The 22,977-nt window shown below is 43.9% G+C and overlaps 1 protein-coding gene across 1 annotated transcript in view; it reads right to left on the reverse strand.

Moving 5' to 3' along the window:
- Positions 1-2,836: 2,836 nt before the first annotated feature.
- Positions 2,837-22,977, reverse strand: part of SLX4IP (SLX4 interacting protein) — a 225,047-nt gene continuing 204,906 nt past the window's right edge. The window contains 4 exon segments of the mRNA XM_066236042.1: positions 2,837-5,683; positions 5,686-5,745; positions 5,747-6,296; positions 7,596-7,696. Of these exon segments, the coding sequence (XP_066092139.1) occupies positions 5,570-5,683; positions 5,686-5,745; positions 5,747-6,296; positions 7,596-7,696 (825 nt within the window). The 3' untranslated portion in view covers positions 2,837-5,569.

Below are 22,977 nucleotides of genomic sequence, written 5' to 3' on the forward strand. Positions count from 1 at the left end.
TCAGGAAGCAGGTATACTGATTCGCAGGAAGCCTGCCTTCTAAAGGATGCTCAGCTATCAGCAGACCCTGCCTCTCTTAAAAGCCAGTATTTAGACACACACACACACACACACCCTACAGTTTTAAATGATAGTTTTTAACTATGTTTTTTTTGTGTGTGTGTGTATGTGTGAGAATCATTATTTGAGGCTCTTTTAAAACTGCCAATACCCAAGCCACCATTTCAAGGATTCTGACTTAAGTAGACACTACTCAGGTCATTCCAAAGCACGGCCAGTGTCAAGACCCTGTTTCCAAACCGATGGAGAAATTAACACAAAGGAATTGTATGTTGACCTCAGGATCCTGCAGAGCCCAGTGTGGCATGTAACATGCTAGAGAGAATTTTATTTGCCAAGTGAAGAAACGAAGGCCCAGGGCATTCAATGACTTGTCCTTAAACACAGATACCAATCCGTGGCAAAGCAGCCACCAGACCCAGGGCTGGAAGCTCGGAGCACCGTACTATCTTTCCGTCTCCGGGACCCCAGCCCAGGCCCGGGTCCAGGGCAGCGTCGCTTCTGTGGGCTGGGTCACCGAGCATGCCACTGCGGCCAAGGCAAGAGGAGACGGGCTTTGCTTCACCAACTGCATGGCTCTCAGTATTTTGTGCACAGCTATTCAAACGTGTTATTCCAACCTGATACCGAAATGCTTCTGAAAATTATGCACAGGAACCTGAGAGAAAATATATTTACAAGCAACTAGAGAGGCCTGGGACCCCGTCCTAAAAGGCAGTGTAGAGAAAGAATCGGCCCAGGGCCTCATTCAGTGCTGAATGAGGACTAGATCCACTTAGAAAATGGAAATGCGGCCACTTGGGAAGCGTTAAGATTCTCTGGGAAGGAACCGAGGTCGCATTCTTTAACCCCTCACCAGAGGGGTCTATCTTAGCGCACAATTGGGAGCAGCAGTGGGAAATATCTGCATTGTGAAGACCACCCCCAGATCGTACAGGCCAATTTAATCACAGCATCTCACACACAGTCTGTCAAACCTAAATCTTTAGGACCAGTGTTTCAAACACAGAGCTCCTGTTGTCATTTTAACAGTCGTCACAAATGCCCAATAGCTTCCAGGAGGAAATAGTGTCTCTAACAAATAGAATATAACTTTAGCATGTTCAGAAAAGGGCATTTTAGATGTATAGTCCTTGAGGTTAACTCACTTGTTTTGAAGAAAAGTGATACACACTGATTTGATTTTTTTAAACAGTTTTTTTATTCACGAAACAGGTTCATGTCTACTGTGTACGACTTCCCTCTTCTGGGCACATACAGCTATTTAAGCAGTCTACATAGACGATGAGCGGATAAGGCCGATGTCACGAAGGAGCTTTTTTGGTGATTACTGTAGTGTTTGGCTCTCTCACTTGACAGAGAAGTTATTTGGGGGATCTGACAAATCCACACCGATCGTCTCCCAATCAGATGCTTTGGGGTCACATGTACTGTTTTACTGATATTTACCACATTTTTCGCTCCATAAGACACACCTGACCATAGACACACCTAGGGTTTTAAGGAGGAAGATAAGAAAAAAAATATTATGAACCAAATTGTGTGTTAAAATATTTAATAAAATCTGTATTTTTTGCTCCATAAGACTCAATGGCATTCTCCCCTCCACTTTTTTGGGGAAAAGGTGCATCTTATGGAGCGGAAATTATGGTAATTCAAGAATCAAGATTTTTGATAAGTAACTGTAATGGCAATTATAAAGTAGCACATAACAATATTATGCCACATAATGACACTTATTTAAATGTAACTGAATTCAAGCCCAGTACTGAGTTCTTCATGACAACTAAAGGCACAATTACACCTACTCAAGTCCCTTCTGTTAAGCTACACACTGACATATATTTGTTCCTTGTCTTGTTAAATAGAGAGACTAAATTAGAGGGAGTTGAGCAGATTTCTGATAATATATCATTAAATTATAATACCAATAATGTATACGGTTAGACTTCTGTTCTGAGGAATTAGCTGAACTAACTTCATTTTACAATGCTTAATTTATTTTGTACTAAGGAAGGCTTTAAACCATTTAACAGAAATCAGCTTCATTTTGATTTTTTTACTTGCTCCAACGTGTTCCAATTCATTAGTGTTTCAATAACAAGGAATAAACTCTCTTGCTGTAACAGACCAAGCATGGACATTTCCTCCTAAGGGAAGAAAGGGAATTGAAATGACTTCCATATTCAAGTCACAGCACGCCAGATAGAGAACTTCTGGCTCTCAGGAAAGCCGTTTACTACCTCAAAAGAAGGGTCAGTCACTAGACTCTTATGGAAACAGGACAGCGGGGCCTGCCAAGAAGGAACTCCGGGAAGCCAGGAACGGCGACACTGTGGTCCCAGGCCATTCTCCTGGGCACAGGCTTCCTTCCCGTGCGTGCTCTGCCCTCACCACGCATGTTCCGGAATCAAAGGCCACCAGTACGCACAACAGTTCATGCTAACATCCAAACATGACACCAGACACAATGAACTGTGATCCCCCTGTCGTCCCCAAAATATATCTGGGACTATCTCACTCAGAGACAAGCTATGTTCTCTGTAAATCAAAATACAGAGGGTTTTTGTGACTTCCGTTTTTTATATAACGAGAAACATTTTCCTACTTCTTTCGTATTCAAATAAGTGAACAAAAAAGCTGCAGCTCTCTCTCCTCTCTCCCAAAAGCCTGCTCCTTTGCAGTTCACAATTTATTTGCATCTGTGGATGGCAGTTACCCTCCAGTGTCAAGAGAAAGAAAAATGTGTAAGAAAAAAAAAATCACAGGCTGTTGTCAAACGTTTATTTCTTGTTTATGGACATAAATGTATTAACAAAACAAAGCAAAACCCAACACTAATCTATTAAAAAGTCATTGGAAAGCATAGGGAGGTGACTTAGAAGCCGTGACACTGAGAATGTTAGGGAGTTCAAAGTTGTAACAGCAATCAAATTGGTTCCACATTTCTTCTAAGCATCAGAGTTACAGTGACTTGAATATATGTTTCATTTGGGTTATTAAGTGGTTGAAGAACTTGTTTCTTTTTGACCAAGAATACTGACAGGCTCTCACATTTTCAGTTGCTGAATTACTAAGATTATTCAAGGTATCAAAACAAATACCATTCTCAGCAGTAGAGAATCCTTCATTTCCCACCTCATAAGCAACAAAAAAAACCCTGGCAGCCATTTTCCCCTTGTCCTTCCAAAGAGCCAAAGAATCACACAACCACTCAAGTAACAAGAGATCAGGGGTGTCTCAGACATGTGGAAGGAAAATGCTTAAAGGCAAAATTCCTCGAACTCATGCCACACTGCGGAAGCAGAGAGCTGTTCCGTCCGCTAATCCTGTTAAAATCCCGCGTGCATGCTGGCTGTGAGAAAGACCCTATCAATCTGCAGCCAATGGTCCAATTCCCCCTCTAACATCACAGTAATTGTTATTTCCACAAAAGCACCAAATTCTAAAGCCAAGACTTTTTTTTTTTTTGGAAGAAAGTCATTAAAAATATAAGAATTGGTCTTAACCATCAGGCCAAGGTTAACTAATGAAATAAAAACTCTCTCTGGAGCCTCCAGGGCAAACATCTTCTAGTTTTGCAGCAGGTGGCGGCCATTGCTCTGGACTGGCTGTCTCTATTCCAGACGCTTCCAGGGAGCTTACAGCTTCTTGGCTTATCACCTGGGTTGTGTCCCCTCTGTTTAAACTGTTCCAGTCATTATTGCCGTTTAAGAAGATTCCATGACACACGGTGGCCCTATCTTCGGTGAAAAGCAGACCCAGAATACTGACCATTCTAAGAGAGGGTCCACTCCGGGGAGATGACCATCCTGGGCAGTCTCCCCCAGCAAGGGGAGCCGAACTGGCCCCATGGCAGTTAGTATTCTGTTGGGCTCCCTCTTCTGTAGAATCCTTCGATTGGAACCAGCTGGGGCAGGAAAGCAGCTAGGAAGGATGAGGAAGAGAACCAGTGGGCAGGGTCGTGTTCCTCGTGGGGGTGGTGGGGCTAGGACCACAGGAAGGGGACAGGGCTCAGGCAGGGGTTGGAACATCAAAGGAATAGCAGTTACACCTGCAGACAGGTGTGGTGACCAAGACTGAACTTTGTAACCTAAAATGCCGTCATGAAATAGGTTGCTTCTTGATGAATCTTACTCTACAGTTCAGGGGAGGAGGGAAAGACACAGGGAATGAGGACGAAGTGGGAGACACCCCTAATTAGTCTTAGGCACAAACTTACTGCTGTCTGTTTCCATATTCTTATGTTTTGTCAGGCTTTTTCTGGGTTATTTTTCTACTAACTCCCAATACTTTCCGGAATATACTTGATTTTCCTTTTAACAAGGGAGGTGCTACTTCAAAGGACCACCCAATGTTAAGCAGAACACTAAAAAGATAGAATTGATGGGTGGCCTTTGAAGATGATTTCTTCCCTATTTAAGACTGAAATGGAGTTAGGAAAATCTTTAGTAGGTGTCCATCCACAATCAGTCATTGTTATGATTCACTGTGTGACATTTCAGAAAGCCCACTGGAGACCTCCGTGGGGGATACTACAAATCTAAGACTCCCATTTTGAAATTTAAACTGCCTGTGAAGCCTTCCAAATGGAAAATAGGAAACTCTGACCGCTGAGCTCCCCGTGGGTTCTAGTCCATCCTGAATCTAACCAAAACCTTGGAGGTAGGACAGGGATAGGCCTGAGCTGCAAGCACGAAGAAGCCTCTGTCGTGTCTTCAGTGATGGGCTCCGCATGTGAAAGGTCTGGCAGTTCTCATGCTCAGTAACAGCTCTGGGGGCCGTGGCTGCCACGCGTTAGAACCTAGGAACACAGTGACTCATACACTGACTTCAGGTGCTCCACAAGTTGGAGGGAGCACGAGGGCCCCAGCTGGTGAGCAGGAGGCCACGTTAGCCAGGCTGGCAGAAATAAACACTAGGGAGTCTCCAGTGGGTATGGCGGGTCTTGAACTTGAGCACGTCTCAGAATCATCCAGTTTCTCATTCAGTAGGTCTGGGGTGGGGGTCAAGCTCTGTGTTTCTAACACATTTGCAGACAATGATGCTGGGGCAGGACCAGATGCTGGGGACCACTAGCCTTCTGCCCTACTAGGGAGCAGGAGGATAAACGCACCCCCAGAACCGAACCGCGGCACCGCAGCAGCACCTCCAGGTCCGCTGCGTGGTCTGTACGGTCACACACCCAGGAGACACATGGCTTGTTTCTTCCCGCGGTTCTTCATGAACGGAGTCATCCCTGACCAGGTGACTGGTTCTTTATCATTAAAAAAATTCTCTGAAGACAGTTCTAAAGTACCACAATAAAGTAGCAGTGATGTTAGAACAAGCATCTAAACTCTTGGAGGTAACTGCTTTGCAAGCCCACTCTAACACAGAGATATATTTTTCTATTTAAAAAAGCCATTCTAATTCCTTTGAAATCACAGCATCTATACACACGTCTCATTTTTTCACAGGTTTGGCCACTGTGTCCCTCAACCACAGCTCCGCAGGCCTCTCTAGTAAGTCAGGGGCCTCTTTCATTGTTCTTCCGTTTCTTGGTTGGGCTGCCCTGAATTGTAGCTGATCTTGCCGTGTTTGTGGCTGAGCCTGTTTGCTCTGCCTCGCCTGGCTTTTTTTTTTTTTCATGAGATGTCTGGAGGAGAGATTTTCCAAAACATGCAACTCTTCATTAGACATGGGGTTTTGCCAACTCTTGTTTCAAAAGTAACCCCGGATCTGACATCTCTACAGTTGGCAAAACCCTGAAGGCTTTGCTTTTTTCCACTATTATTTGTCTCGGAACTAATCGATCACTTCCAAGAGAAACTCTCTTGCGGTGGTCGAGGCCTTCCGCAGAGCCGCCGTGCCTGTGTCTCTGCTGTGCTCTGGCCCCTCGCGGACGTCGTTTTGGACCTGGTGATGCTGACTCACAGCTCCAGACAGGGCTCCCGCTTAGAAGCCCTGTCTCTAACCACTCCCCAGGATGAGGTTTTTGCTGGCTGCTAGTGTCTTCTGGCTGGGTCTGATGAACTTTTTCCAGCTTTTGAACAGAAAGCCCCCAGTGGCTTTCAGCTGCCTTTAAGTAATCCTTTGCTGGCCCCATGGTCTCTGATGGGGCACTGGATGCAGCCTGACTGTCCCCTCCTCTCACTGCCATCGCTGCAAGCACTGGGTCGCTGCATGTTCCCACAGTGTCCCTGCTGTGCTGCGGTTTGCTCACGGCGCTGCTTTTTGTTTTAGTTCTTTTCACACTAAAGAAAAAAAAAAGACTTTGTTTTGTAATAATATAATGACATGGTTTCCTCCAAATTCCCCTTACTGCATTTCCTACACCTAAAAAAGGAAGGCATGCACTACCTTTTCCCTGTCTCCCTGACACAGCCAGGAAAATCCCCAAAGTATGTCTCGGTACAGACTGCACCCAGCAATAGCCTTCACATTTTCCAAGACAGTGGGACACACCAGGAAACACTTTCTTTACTGATTGCCAGGTTACGGATGGAGTTATGATGCAGTCCATATTTTAATGAAGGCGGACAGGTACTCATTTCAGATATTAAGGGTCCATTTGATATATTTTCCACCCCCAAAAGTAAATGCTCAAACTCATCCAAAGCAGCGGCTATGTTCATAGGTGTCTCTGTGTATAAGAACATGTTCATACACACACAGACACACACACAATTTATATTTGTAAGTAAAGAATCATCTTCCGGAATTTCTCTCAGGCCATTGCAAGGTTTTACTCAAATAAAACCTCCATCTAGCTGGTGTCAGGCTTGTTTGTTCACCACTGGAAATAAGAGTCAGCTAACAGAACTGGAAATGTTCTGAAAGAAATTCCAGAGACTATACAAGAAGAGAAAGTGGAAAGATGGCAGACCCAAGATAGCGTGTGTGCACACGCACACGCACACGCACACGCACACAGACCCCCTTTCTAAAGCATACACAACAGACCACGCAAACTTCACTCTGGTTGGAAGTTCCTTTGAGGGGCGGGATAAAAGCTTCATGGGAAGAATTTAGAAACGACAGCACTTTGACTTCAACGTATACATACAGGCTTGTGAATGGCAAGAAATTCCTTAAACCACCAAACTCAAAACAATAAAGCTGAAATATTTACTTTGGCTAAGCTTTAGTCTGGAAAGAAATCTATAGATTCATGTTTTTACTGTTGCTATCTGGGACATGAGGGTTATCATAATTATGTTAGGGTCGGAACAAGCATCTTAGAAAAGGAATGTATTTTTTTTTTCCTAGGTCTGTCTGCAGTCACTCTGAAAGCTGTATGAAACACACCACCAACAGGTGCTTCTCATCTTCAAAGTGCTTGCAATTAATTAGTCCTTGCAACACACCTGTGAAGCAAGGACTCGATTCCTGCTGTCCAGAGAGCAAGAGGAAGAGAGTCAGGATGGTGGAAGAGCAAGTCGGCCACGGAAGACAGGCTCCGTGCCAGGGGGCTGGGGTTGAGCTGACCTCGCGAGTTCACTGTCATGCGTCCGCACCTACAGACAGTCAGAGAGGAAACACAGTGGACGTACATTTCTTTCAGAGCGTTTCTCTTGCGCTTTGCACAGGCAGGAAGTGGACTCTTTGCACACTCAGCAAAATAATCAGACGCTCCACGGAGAGCTCTTTCCGTCTACACCAAAAGATAACAAAGGTTCAAACAGAAATCTATTAGCTGAACATGAGAAAAAACAGTTCTAGTCGGAATGTCCCGGCAAACAGATTTATTTCTGTGAGGACTAGATGCAACTGCTTAGTGTAAGGCTAGTTTAATTTTTTTTTTTTAAAAATTGAGAACGTTTTGGTAAATTGTCACTGTTTTCGGATTCCCAGCCCACACACTCCATACATTAATATATGCCACAAACATACAAGACTCTGATGGAAAGCATGTTGACTCCAACCCATCTGGGAACTCTTGGCCAATGTGTGATATCGCTGAGGCCCACGCTGTGACAAAGCGCAGAATCGCAGTGCCAGGCAGCGACTGGTTTGGGAACTTTGATCTTCCACAGAGACCTGGGGGTGCAGTGGTCTGTACCCTGATTATCCTAAGAATTCCCCACATTCCCTCTTGTGAAAATACAGAACATGGGCTTTGCAATACTCAAGAATGTGTCGAGACTCAAGCCTTTTAATACTCATATTTTAAATAAACACTGGAGTTTGAGAATCTTGGCTACTAAAAAACTGGAAGTGTTCTTTGATTTTTTTTTTTCTTAAATGAACAGCAGCATTACCCTGGGTTTATACCATTCATAGGTTATCTGTCTTACTTGTCTTTTTATATTTCCATGGAAGCATCATTAGGAAGTAATTATAAAACGTAAAAACTTCCCAATGTTTACTCATTTCATACTTTGAAATTGTTTCCTTTGTGTTAGCAAACAGATCATTCAAAGTGTTAACCTCTCTCATTTTCTGGGACACCAAGTAGCCGTCTACATCAAATTCCATAGTCAAATATTGCTGCCCTAGGAACAGTTTTGGTAAATTACCAGGAGGTCACTGCTTTAGACTTAACATTGGCATTAACAAGGACAGCCTCAGGGAGCCGGGGACAGCCAGCAGTATGATGTCTGGATGTCCCACATCCCGTCACTGACCTGCCTGTGGTTACACACTGGGACCAGTGTCACCCAAAGTCATATCCAGTTACAATCTACATCAGTTTTAAGAGTCAGTAAACAAAATATTACAGGTTTTATCGGATTATCCTGCATTTCGATGCTTCTCCCCTTTTCTCTCGCTAAGATCTACCAGCTGACCCAAAACAGCTCCAGTTTAAAAGTGAAATGAGAGAGATGGAGATTTATGTGTGAAACACTTCTAAACATGCCCTGTAAGTACAGCAGATTTTCCCCTCACAACCACACCCTGTAAGTGCTGTATTTTCAGAGCTGAACAATTAACATAAGGAGCATGAGTCAGGCTTTGAACAACTCTGTGGGAACCAGAAAGCCTTTTGCTATTAGGAATGATGTAAATTCCCCAAGGCTGGAAGAAGTCCACAAAGGCAGGCAGACAGGGTCATAAATAACAACAATGGATACTGTGGAGACCACAGAAAGGAGGATGCCGTGATAGTGACACTTCGAATCTCGTATTGGATTCAATCGCGGCCCTCATTATATATTCTTAAACTTAGTTTTATAAGCACTGTGTGTTTCCTATGGGAACTTCAGAAAACCTCTTTAAGAAACAGGACTATCCACTCTCATCCCAAATTCCTCTGACAACAGACAATGAGGAAAATGCACTTGGAAGAAAAGGTGACGGAGTGACAGAAGGAAATGTCCAGTTCAGAAAGGGCAAAACCTGTGACTTCGTTTTTTTTTTAACAAAAAAAAAAAAAAAAAAAGGAAAGAGAAAGAACAAAGAAAAAAGGGAAGGCGGGGTCTTGTGCTCACAAATTAAAACCACATTTGGCAATTTGTTGAAGGGGAGGCATATTTACATTTGTATGAAGACTGGGTGGGCAGGGGAAAAAAGATTAGACTCCTTCTTCAGCCCTTGAACTGTCAGATCTCATTAGAAATCTCTCATTCTTACATTTCTAGGGTCAATTCATTCCCCTTTGTTGCTAAGTCACAGCCTCTGGTGCCCCCCCAAACAAGGACTCCAGAGGAAGCAGCTACCACCTGGGGACAGGATTTCCCAAGGGAGTCATCCTGGTTACTAATGGCTTCGCACATCTGGCATCAAAATGCAACCCAGGCTTATCCAGAGGCCAGCTCTCTGGTGCAGATGGTGTGTGCTGGGGTTGCAAGTGCCTCTCAGGCAGGCACACTTGGCTGACACGACCCCGTTATGGATTCTGCCCTGGTATCTTCAGCAAAGAATACAGAAAAAACCAGCTTAACCAAGGTGACCTCTTTGGGCCCGCATAAATGATTCTTCACCACCTGCAAGCTAGCTCTGAGTCTGCTAGGCAATAAAATTCACCAAATATCATTTCCTGGTCACTGGCTCTACTCCCCCCCCCAATTTATTGATTTATATTTTTGGTAATACTTTGAGGATCTTAAGTTTTAAAACTTTCTACCTAAAAAGACTGTCTAGATAGATATAGTTCCAGGACAAAACAGAAGAGAAGTCAGGCCAGGCCACCAGTCCCAGAAGGAAACGAATCTAGTCAGTTACCCTCTTTGGCAGCTGGAGCAGCCAGGCAGGCTTCCAGATAAGGGGTCAGGCCTTCTTGCCACCCCTGGGGATCCCCTGGAGACCAAGGAGGCGCCCTGAGGACGAGGACAGCCAAAGCACACGTTCCCCAGTGCAGGTCCAAGGGGGAGGTCGAGTAGGTTCGAGTCTCAGATGGTGGATACCATTACTCCAATGCCGTCTGCTCTGACCTGGGGAACACATTTTAAATTTCTGGACAAGGGATTGCAAAGAGAGCCCCCACGAGAATGAGTGGGGCAACTACGACTTCCTGCCTCTAGTCAGTGAATGAGCTAGATTGAAAAGTAGTTATAAATACTGGTTGATTTTCAAATTACAAAGGCAAGTTGAGACTGTGGATAAATCCTGGCATTCACTGCACAGTGGCTTACTGAATACTGTACTGGACAGAACACTGTGGATTAATGTGGGACGGGGAGAGAGGTGACATAAAAAGACATCAAAAGCACCTGCTCTTGAGTTTATGGCCTCCCTGAGGAGTCTGGAAGACATAGATCCCAAAGGCTAATGAGAAAACGGGCCCTCAGAAACTCAGTATCAAAGGCACCGAGGGATGTTTTCAAAAACACAGATTCCCAGGACCCATCCCTGGAAGTTCTGAATCACAAAGTCTGGGCTGGGGATATGAGATCTATATGGAGGTTCCCAGGTGATCAGAGAACTGCTGATACACATGCAACAACACTCAACAGAGCAGAGAAACAGACACAGACGTCATCTGCTTGCTACACCAAGGCAGTGTTTGCCAAGTGTGGGTCGGTAACCTCAGGCTTCAAAATCAACTGTGGGCTTGCTCCAAAGTGTTCTGGATTAGGGGGTATAGCTCAGGGGTAGAGCATTTGACTGCAAAGTGTTCTGGATTCTCCCTGAGAATCTAGTGTGTTTGCATCTCTGGGGGCGGGGTCACGGCACGTGCATTGTAGGCAAGCACCGCAGTGATTCTGATACCGAGCAGGGCTAAGCTTCTGCCCTACGGAGCAAGGAATTGATAACTGAGCAGAGTCCAGCAGAATCCCTGACCTTGGGACCAGCCATTGTCTGAGGACCTGGTGGAAAAGGACCCACAGAAATTGTCCTTGCTCTCATGAAGACTCCATCCCATTGGGAAGACGAGACACAAGCAAGCATGATATATTATGAAGAAAAAAGAAGCCACTAAAGGGTCATGAGGGAGCTGTTTTTGATTCGGTGGTCAGGGAGGGCTGTGGTAGGTGACAGGTAAGCTCTACCAGAGATCTGAGTGGAAAATAAGCCATGGAAACAGACGAGGAAGAGGACCACAAACGAGGAAGAGGACCTCGGGCAGGAGAAGCATGGACCCCCGGGCTCTGAGGACAGAGAGCGCCTGGAGGTAGGGAGGAACAAGAAAGCAAATCAGAAGAAGGGGCCAGTGAGCAGGTAAGAGGGGTAGGGAGGCTCATGTGTGTGTGTGTGTGTGTGTGTGTGTGTGTGTGTACGCGCCCGCGTGTAAGCACTGGTTGTGGTGGAGGTGGCAAATTGTATATGTTTTTTTTTCTTTTATGGATGGTGCCTTTTATTCTGAGAAAGTTTATTCTTTTTTTTTTTTAATTTTTTATTTATTCATTTTAGAGAGGAGAGGGAGAGACAGAGAGAGAGAGAGAGAGAGAGAGAGAGAGAGAGAAGGGGGGAGGAGCTGGAAGCATCAACTCCCATATGTGCCTTGCCCAGGCAAGCCCAGGGTTTTGAACCGGCGACCTCAGCATTTCCAGGTTGACACTTTATCTACTGCACCACCACAGGTCAGGCAGGAAGTTTATTCTTTAGAAATTTCCAAGAAGAAAAGGGGCCTGACATTTTAGAAGGATTATCTTGACTAAAAATACAATTCCATTCACCATTGCTTCCAAAAAAATTAAATAAAATACATAGAAATAAATATAACCAAGAATGTAAAAGATCTGTACTCAGAAAATTCTAAGACACTTAAGAAAGAAATGGAAGAAGATACAAATAAGTGAAAGCATGTACTGTGTTCATGGATAGTAAGAATTAACATTGTTAAAATGTTCACACTACCACATAGCAATCTATACATTCAATGCAGTTCCTATCAAGATACCAATGGCGTATTTCACAGAATTAGAACAAATATTTAAAAAATTGATACAGAACCAGAAAAGACCTCGAATAGCAACAGTAATTTTGAGAAAGAAGAACAAAGTTAAAGAAATCATGCGACCAGAGATCAAACTATACTATAAGACCACAGTAATCAAAACAGCATGGTACTGGCATAAAAACAGACATATAGCTCAATGGACCATAAATAGCCCAGAAGTCAACCCACACTTTTTAGGTCAATTAATATTTGACAAAGAAGGCAAAAACATATGATGGGATAAAAGAAAGTCTATTCAATAAATGGTGTTGGGAAAATTGGAAAAATATGTGCAAAAAAATGAAACTAGACCACCTTCTTGCACCATACACAAGAATAAACTTAAAATGAATTAAAGACTTAAATATAAGACTCAAAACCATAAAAATTCTAGAAGAAAACAGGCAGTAAAATCTGGGACATTTCTCATAGCAGTATTTTTTTCTGATGTATCACCTTGGGCAAAGGAAACAAAAGAAAAAAGAAACAAATGGTGTCACATCAAACTAAAAACTTTTTGCACCACAAAGGAAACCATCAAACTGAAAAGACAACTCATTGAATGGGATACCATATTTCCGAATGATATATCTGATAAGGGGGTGATATCCAAAACTTACAAAGAACTTATACAACTCAACAACAACCCCCCCCCCAAACAATCCAATTAAAAAATGGTCATAGGACCTGGATAGACACGTCTCCAAAGAAGACATACAGATGACCAATACACAGGAAAAGATGCTCAATATCATTAATATATACTAAAGAAATGCGAATTAAAACCACAACGAGGTATCACCGAATGGCTATCATCAATAAATCAACAAACAACAAAGTGTTGGTGAGGTTGTGGAGAAAAGGGAATCATTGTGCACTAACGGTGGGAGTACAGACTGGTGCAGCTACTGTGGAAAGCAGTATAGAGTTACCTCAAAAAATTAAAAATAGAACTACCTTATGAACCAGTAGTTCCACTTCTGGGAATATATCCAAAGAAACCCAAAACAATGATTCAAAAGAATATATGCGCTCTTATGTTCATTGCCATGTTATTTACAATAGCTGAGATCTGGAAGCAGCCCATCAGTAGATAAGTAGATAAAAAAGCTGTGGCACATTTACACAGTGGAATACAACATGACCATGAGAAAGAAGGAACTCTTACCTTCTGTGACTGCATGGATGGACCTGGAGAGCACTATGCTACATGAAATAAGCCAGTCAGAGAAGGGCAAGTACCACATGATTTCCCTCACATGTGGAATCTAATGAACAATATAAACTAACAGAACAGAAACACACAGATTAAGAGAACTGACTGATAGCTGTCAGAGGGAGGGGTGTTACGAGGAGGGATGCAAAAGGCGAAGGGATTAAGCAAAAAATCCCCAAAACAACCACCAACAACACAAAAACAAACTCACAGACACAGACAACAGTATGCTGATTACCAGAGGGAAAGGGGGCTGGGGAGAGAGGTAAGAGAGGGTAAAGGAAAATAAATGGTGATGGACGAAGACGGGACTTGGGGAGGTGAATACACAGTATACAGATGATGTATTATAAAATTGTACATGTGAAACCTCTATCATTTTACTAGCCCATGTCACCCCAATAAAGTCGATAATAAAACAGGATTATCTTGGGTGCAGCAGAAAGACAGGTGGAAGCAGGGAGACCAGTGATGAGGTACAGCAGTAGCCCACTCACAGATGATGGGTCTTGGGGGTGGAGGGTGGAGAGAAATGGTTATATTGGAAATAAAATTTGAAGGGAGACCCAACAGAATGTGCTGATAGGCTGAATGTAAGAGTTGAGAGGAAGAAAAAAGTCAAGGATGATTCCAAGATGTACGGGTTCAATAAGGATAATAGCAGTTACCCTTTACCAATCCAAGAAATACAGGGAAGGGGGCAGGCTTGGGGACATGGAACCCAGAAATCAACTTTAGGCGTGTCAAGTCGAAGAGTCCTTCAGGATACCCAAATGGAGACGGTGAGCGGGCAGTTCAGATACAGGCTGCAGGGAGAGAGGGGTCTGGGCTACAGACAGAGGCTGGGGAGTCCACAGAGACAGTATTTAAAGGCATCAGTCACAAATGAGCTCCATGAGAGAGTGAGTGTGTATGAGAAAAATAAAGTTGAGAATGAGGATTCAGGAAAGATTCAGGAAAAGAGACTATGAGAAAACGGACAGACAGCGAGGAAAGAGAAAAATCAAGATAACAGGATGTCCCTGGAGGCAAGAGAAGAAAGCGCCTCACTGAAAATGACCACTGTGTCAAATGCTGCTGACTGGTTAGGGGAAACTGGTCAGTAGAAGGAGACTTGCCAAACGCAGTGTTAGGTGCGGTGCTGCAACCCGAGCTACTGGAATGGTTCCAGGAGTAAAGCAGAGACATCATGGAGACCAGAACTCTGCAGCACAAATGGATCAAAAGTGGTACATGTGCCTGACCAGGAGGTGGAGCAGTGGATAGAGCGTAGGACTGGGATGCACAGGATCCAGGTTCGAGACCCCTAGTTCGCCAGCTTGAGCGCGGGCTCATCTGGTTTGAGCAAGGCTCACCAGCTTGGACCCAAGGTCGCTGGCTTGAGCAAGGGGTTACTCGGTCTGCTGTAGCTCCATGGTCAAGGCACATATGAGAAAGCAGTCAATGAACAACTAGGGTGTCGCAACAAAAAACTCATGATTGATGCTTCTCATCTCTCTCCGTTCCTGTCTGTCTGTTCCTGTCTATCCCTCTCTCTGACTCTCTCTCTCTGTAAAAAAAAAAAAAAAAAAAAAAAGTGGTACATGTAACTTTAAATTTTATACAGACCCTTTAAAAAAAAGAAAACTAGTAAAATTAAATTTCAATTATATATATTAACTCAATAATTAAATATTTTTACTATCAAATACAATAAAAATACTGAGAAAATTTCTATTTTATACCAAGTCTTTGAAATCTGCCATGTAGTTTATACCTACAGTACATTATTTCTGAGTCGCCACATTTCAAATGCTCCAAGGCCAAATGTGGCCAGTGGCTACATCATTGACCAGCGCCGGTCTAGACAACATCTCTGAAGGGCTGGCAGTAAAGGAGCAGAGAAATGGGATGGTGGCTGGATCAGAGGAGGTGGTGAAGGAAGAGTTGGTCAGTGATGACTCTGGAATGGGCATATTTGGAGAGATGTGACCAGCGATCGTGTGCCAACTCCAGACTGTGTGTCAGGCACCGTTTCATGTACGCACCAACGTCCTCTTCAAAACGTGCTATTATTATTACCATCCTCGAGGGGCCTGATTCAACATGGACAAAGCGATGGGAGGCAATGCCACTATGCAGCTAACAACTGTGGCTTCTGCTGGGAAAACCTGGCTGTCTGCTCTGAAGCCCCTGGCTGCAGGCCCTGGGACATCAATGCCGGTATGGGCTGGAATAGAGGGGGGCAGGCTGCTGGTCACTGTAAGAGTCCTGTGTGTGCACCACAGCCACAGTGCGCTCCGATTGCACTGCCTGTCCAATATGAAGGCAATAAAGGGAGAAGGGGGAGAAAAGCTCATTCACGTTATGAAGATTTTCCCACGGCAGTACGTAATGTAGTAATGACTGTGGAACTCTCATCCCTTACCTTCTGTGAGTTGAATATATTTTTTCATGGTTGTGTACGTCAGTTTCTTGTAATTCTGTTTGATTCAAATAAAAATAATAACCCAACAAGAATATTTTAAAAGAGGATAATTCATAGTAAACCATGAGAATACATAGTTTTGAGTTACGTTCAAAGCATTACTTTTCTGAATTCTCGTGATCACCTCTGCTGAGAATGCTGCTCCCAGGCCTGATCAAACCCGCTAGCCAGGGAGGTTGAGAAGGGAAGTGCGGAGGGCGGGGCCGCAGGAAGGGTTTGGCCCTCCTTGGCTGCTAATCTCAGAGCCGGATTCTCAGCCCCCATGACTGGCTTCTCATCTACCTCTCCGGTTTGATGGGGAGTTTAAGTGCAGTGAGGTATATGGGGCACACTTGGAAACTGGAGAGCACTGGGCACTGAACACATTTTCTTAACGTCACTGGAAGAGCACACCGGATGCCTACACAAACACATGGGGTTGGTAACAATGCAAAGGGATGCCCTGCATTGGCAGGGGACATACATGAGTCAAGACCTTTTCTCCACATCTCACTGGGGTCTCCTGGAGTATCTGGCAGATAGGTCTTGTCTCCATGAGAAGAATGAGACCCAAGAGACTAAGCGTCCAGGGCAGCACAGTTAGCTAGACGCAGAACTGAGATGAGCCACATGCCATCATGGTTAGACACGTGGCTGTAGAAAGAGGACCAGACTCTGAGTCGTCCTTGGCTCTAACTTCCTCTTGGTCTCTACCTCACAGTGAGATCTGGTAAGCCACTTATCCTCTCTGAACATCAATGTATTCATCTATAAAAAAGGAATAATATATATATATATATATATAATCTTGGTAGTAGACACTCATTCATCTCCTAAAAATAATACTCAGATTTTCTTCTGGGAGATCATGTCCCCACTGTCCATCCAATCTCCATGCCTGACTCCACATGTGGGCCTGTGACTGGGTCCAGGCCAATCAGAGTGCAAAATCCATGAGCTGCCAAGAGATGCATGGTTGACAGGTGGCCTGGGAAGAGGCCTGGTCTCTTTTCCCAGGGACCAACTACCACATGCAGTCTGAGGATGATGCCAATACAGTAAAAGTCAGAACCAAGATGGTGAGAAATAGTTTTGATAATATTCTTTGTGACTCTGATCAAACCATACCTGAATCCTAGCCTTTCAGTCACATAAGCCCAAAACCTTCCTTTTTCGCGAAGCCATTTTGAGTTGGCCTTCCTGTCCCTTGAAAACTAAAAGGTTCAAGACTGATATAATCTCTTCTCAGGTTTGTTGTACTGAATAAGTTATTGTATGCAACAGCCCTCTGCAAACAATGCAGGCCTTTTGCAAACAATAAAAGCTGAGTAAAAGTCATATATTATCAGCTCACTTGGGGGCCAAAAATAATAATGAAATATAAAGCTGGAACTATATTTTCAATTCTTTATGACTTTATACTAAGGCAAAAAAAAGAAAGTTATTCTTGAATGCTAGTGTGATGCCCAATGATTTTCAGGAGCACCAGCATTCTGAAATGTGACAAATGGCTGAGTTACTTATAGAAACACAGCCTAAGCAGAGCGAGAAGTGTGACATCGACCACAATGTTAGACCACAGTGCAAGGTGACCATGCAGAAGCCACACATCTTAAAATGAGGAAGAGGTCTTTCTTTCCCAAATTTGGCTTCTAATAATTTCTTATATTATTTGATAATTAATAAGCTAAGGAACCGGAAGGGGCAAAACAGGTGGGATAGGGTATCAATAAACAGGAAGAGAAATAGAGTAATACATCTGTGTATTGACTCACTGAACTGAAGCAAAAAGCTAGATAGAAAGGTAAGTGGTGTCCCATGAATTCCACTGTGGACTGAAGTCTTTTTCTCTAAAGGTGGTAACAGTAGAGGACATTTGTACTAAGACAACACAGAAAAAGGAAAAAGAACCTGGTACAGGGACAAGCACCCAGTAAACGTATCCTCATCAGATGCCCACGAGGCTGACACGACCTTCCCCATTTCAGAGATAAGGAAACAATGTTCTATGAGGCTAGGCCATCTGCCCGATTTCCACAGTGAAGGACAAGTCTGCTCTGCTTGGTTCTCCGGCCCTGATCCCCCCTCGGAGTGCTCAGTTCTCTGCCTGTCTGAGAAAGGACGGGTCTCCAAGTGCAGGTGGCTTTATCTCACTGATGCTGCTACCACTTGGGTGAGCAGGCACTCTAGTTTCTTTTGTTTTTTCCTTTAATAATTTTTTAAAATTGTTGTTTTCTTCTGAACTGATGACTAAAAAAATGTCTTGTTAACCTGAAAATAATATTGGTGAAAAGATATCACGGAAGTTGTTTTGTAGAAAGTACACATTTCACAGGGATTTTCCAGTTCATATTCACCTACCCTCAACAACCTAAAAATAAGTCCTGAACAACCTCAGGTCCCATGGTTGGGTCTCTGGTGCCACACAAGTGTGACAAAATTTGGATGTTTTAGAAAATGTGTAGGTATGGGGCCAGCACGTCTTAAAGATGCAGAAGCTTACTGAGCACTCTAAGAATTGAATGAAAGTTATTTCATTTGAGTAGAAAAATATAAAAATACCTGTAACTTTTTTTTGCAATTTCAGGGAATTCATGAATCACAGATTAATAATGCCCAGTTTAAAAGTAGAAGGGAGCCTGTCCTGTGGGGGCACAGTGGATAAAGCATCGACCTGGAATGCTGAGGTTGTCTGTTCGAAACCCCAGCCTTGCCTGGTCAAGGCACATATGAGAAGCAACCACTACGAGTTGATGCTTCCTGCTCTATCCCCTCTTTTTGTCTTTCCTCTCCTCTCTCTCTCTAAAAAAAAAAAAAAAAAAAAAAAATCAATTAATAAAAAAGTAAAAGAGAATTATCTGTGAAAAATAGAGAGGAACATCATGAAAATTGCCCTCGGGCAGAGCTGGCTCACCTTTGGGGGTCTCCTTATTCAGAAACACCTCCCTCACAGAAGACTGTGGTTGAAAAATGCCGACACCCACAGGAGGGTTGCCAGCCCTTTGTTTAGGGTGGCGATCTTTCCCCTGACATCTCCTGTTGGCTGAGCACGTGGGCCTGGACAGGGCCGGAGAGGAGAGGTGGGCAGTCCAGCCCCACAGGTAGGAGGGCTGGCCAAAGGGGGACCCATGTGGCTGTGGTCACTGGTGGGAAAGGGCTGTCAGAGCCAGAGAGAAGACATCGCAGATGACTGTCTTATTTCAAAATTCTGTTCAGAGCTGGCCCTCTGCCCAGGGATGCAGAAGAAATAATAGCTGTTCCAACTTCCCTTGAACATAGACAGCAAGACCCCCCTCTTTCCAAAACTCCAGTCTTCCGAGTCTGGGAACCTCATCGCATTTCTGAGACTGCTTTCTTGGGAAAATGAGCACCGAATTCTAAATCATCTGCTCACTAATGAACTTTCCAAACGCAATCCACCAGCATGTCGAACTCTGTGCTGTCACTGTGGGTGTTCTGATGATCACGTGTGCTTTTAGGAATTCAGGCAGGGGGAGTCTGCTGTCTCTCAGCTCCTAGGTACCTTAGAGAAGTATGTGGGTCCTTCCTCCAGAGCCACACCTCAGTGTGAGTCCACAGGCAGCGACTGGAAATAAAAGGCATTTTAGCTGGGTGGTCTCAACTCTTCTTCCTCCTCCTCTGGATGTTGGTTAACAGAATTCCCACTGAAGGTCACATGTTTATGCTTTTATTGTATCGCCTGGACTATTGTATTCCATCATTGACTTACTGGGGGTTTATCATCTAATTTTTTTGTACTTCAGATTTTACGGCTGCAAAAGGCGTCTGGGCTGGCAAATGGAGACAAACAGAAAATGCCGGCGCTAAGCCTCTTGGGAAAATATTATGTACAGGTGAATATTATCAGGTATTTTTCTCATGTCTCATTAGCACAAAAGGTAAGATGAACAGAAATCTGCTAATCTGGTATGAATGGCATTTAAATGAACTCCTCTTTGGAGATAATGGAAATGATGTTGATAATAATTAATACTGCATAAGCGCTTTAGACTTTATACAACGTTTTTATGTTCGCCATCTCACTCCATCCATACAAAAAGTTGGGAAGGTATCACTTTTACCTCTGCTTAATAAGTCAGGGCACTGATGCTCCAAGAAGCCAAATGATTAGTCCACCAGCGAGTGAGGGGAGAGGCGTGGTCAGAGCAGTTCTTTTACTTTGAAGTCTATCCCTAGCCACTTGTTCTAGCCCCTGCCATGGCTCTCCTAGTCCTCTATCATTTAAGTGGTCATCAAAGGGAGACTGGAGGTCTCTGCATAAGAAAAGGCACATTATGGGGACAACAGCACAAAGGATTAGAGCAGTGGTCCCCAACCCCCAGGCCACGGACCGGTACTGGTCCATGGGCCATTTGGTACCAGTCCGCAGAGAAATAAATAACTTACATTATTTCCGTTTTATTTATATTTAAGTCAGAACAATGTTTTATTTTTTTAAAATGACCAGATTCCCTCTGTTACATCTGTCTAAGACTCACTCTTGACGCTTGCCTTGGTCACGTGATACATTTATCCGTCCCACCCTAAAGGCCGGTTCTTGAAAATATTTTCTGACATTAAACCAGTCCGTGGCCCAAAAAAAGATTGGGGACCCCTGGATTAGAGGACCCAGATCCATCCTATTCTATTCTACCTCAGCAAAGGGCAGGTTCCTTTGGAGCACTGGCTGGGAAGACATGGACCATCTCATTTAGGAGAATTTTCTTATTAGAAAAGGAGAACAAAACGTTAGGTTATGGTAGCATACGAGCAAAGGATAATCTTTAAAAAACTGATCTCATCTGAAAAAAATCATGTATTTCCGTATCGTCTCTGTCACAGTCTAGGAGAAATTTTCTAGATAGACCCAGCTAGCCAAGAACAATTTCATTAGGATCATCCTCCTGCGAGTCCACATAAGGGCTGGTGGGTGATAGGGGGGATGCTATTGTTCAGTCTCTATCCACAGAAAACGGCTTATCCATAGGCCCTCCGGAGGGTGTGGCCCTAATCTGTTGCTTAACCCTTTGAGTAATGAGTTTTTTTCATGCTTGCTGACTACCAGAAATGAGGTTTTTTTTTCCAAAAAATGAAATTAAATCCAGTTACAGTTTTAACTTAAAATCATGTTTGTTTGATAACCAATTTATAGAAACAAGAGCATACATTTGCCTTTTTAAAATGTTGCCCTACATGTTTTTTTCTTTTTGTATTTCTCTGAAGTGAGAAGTAGAGGGTGGGGAGGCAGACAGAAGACAGACTCCCGCATGCGCCCGACCTGGATCAACTTGGCATGTCCACCAGGGGGTGATGCTCTGCCCATCTGGGTTGTTGCTCCGCTGCAATAGGAGCCATTCTAGTGCCTGAGGTGGAGGTTACAGAGCCATCCTCAGTGCCTGGGCCAACTTTGCTCCAATGGAGCCCTGGCTGCGGGAGGGGAAGAGAGAGACAAAAAGAAAGGAGAGGGGGAAGGGTGGAGAAGCAGAAGGGCGCTTCTCCTGTGTGCCCTGGCTGGGAATCGAACCTGGGGTTTCCACATGTCGGGCCGATACTCTACTGCTGAGCTAACCAGCCAGGGCCACCTTACACATTTTTAAAATAAATCGATCGTACTCTGGATGGTCAGGAGGCATGAGGTCATACATGAACGTCTGTACTATTCACAGGGTTAACTATTGGCCATGTGTTCTGACCATGAGCACTGGCCACAGCTGACAGGAGAAGGGATCAGCAGTCAGCACAGGGAGGCAGCAGGCAAGGGGGTGAGCATCAGTCAAGTCCTACTGCTATGGGGCAAAAGGAGCCCTGTCCCTAGAGAAGCCTCTTTGTCACGTATGCCCCCAGGGAGGCCCCACTGGCACAGCACAATACTGGTCAATATGCAGGATAAAAAGGAGCTCGCATCACAAACTAAATTTCTTAAAAATACCAGAAGAAAATAGTAAATACTTATCTAATCTTTTTTTTTTTTTCGATGACAGGAGGATATATAGTAAGGCTGACTCTTGCATGCACCCTTACAAGGATTCACATGGCAATCCTATCTCTTGCCGATATTTGAGTGCCAAGCTATTTTTAGTGCCTGAGGCTGATGCTTGGACCAACCAAGCTATCCTCAGTGCCCAGAGCTATGCTTGAACCACAAGCCACTGGCTGTGGGAGGGGAACAGGGAGAGAAGGGAGAGGGAGAAGGGAGAGAGAGAGGTGGAGAGAAGCAGATGGTCCCGCTTCCCTGTGTGCCCTGACTGGGGATTGAACCAGGGACATCCACACATCAGGCCAATGCTCTATCCACTCAGCCACCGGCCAGGGCCTATTTATCCAATCTTAAAAAATAAAACACCAAGATCATCAAAGGCAGTCATCATTATGGAAAACATAAAACTGAGGGCATGGACAGCCACCACACAGCAGTGCCATAAAACTGAAAGGTAAATTTTAAACTCAATGAAAGTTACCATTTAAAAACTTTTTATACAGTAAGGGGTTTGTAAAAGACAAAAATACTAATAGAAAAATGGAGACAAACATAGAGCTCACAAATACACGAGGTCCTAGTTAAAGGAAATATGCACTGGCCTCAGTTATCAAGTGGGAGGTCTGAAGGGGTACAGACTAGATCATTAACAGAGGCTAACTTGGGGTTGTGGGTGGTGGAAAATTTTCACTGTCTCTGTATGTATTTGGAGTCTCAACATTTTTGTAACTTGAACATGTACGATTTTGATAAGCAGTTATTAAGTAAAAAACGTAAGTTCAAAACACTGCGGGGAATATGAAATACGGAAACAGACCTTGCCACTGGAGGAACATTTCCTAGTGCGATAGGCATCTCTTGTTCATGGTTTCCATGCAATTTACCATGATATTGTTTGGGAAACACAATCAGATGAGAAGAATGGATTCTCATAAAGACTATACACATCATGAAATGCCCCAAAACAACCTTCT

This window comes from Saccopteryx bilineata, chromosome 6 (genome assembly GCF_036850765.1).
Source record: "Saccopteryx bilineata isolate mSacBil1 chromosome 6, mSacBil1_pri_phased_curated, whole genome shotgun sequence".
Lineage (NCBI taxonomy): Eukaryota > Metazoa > Chordata > Mammalia > Chiroptera > Emballonuridae > Saccopteryx > Saccopteryx bilineata.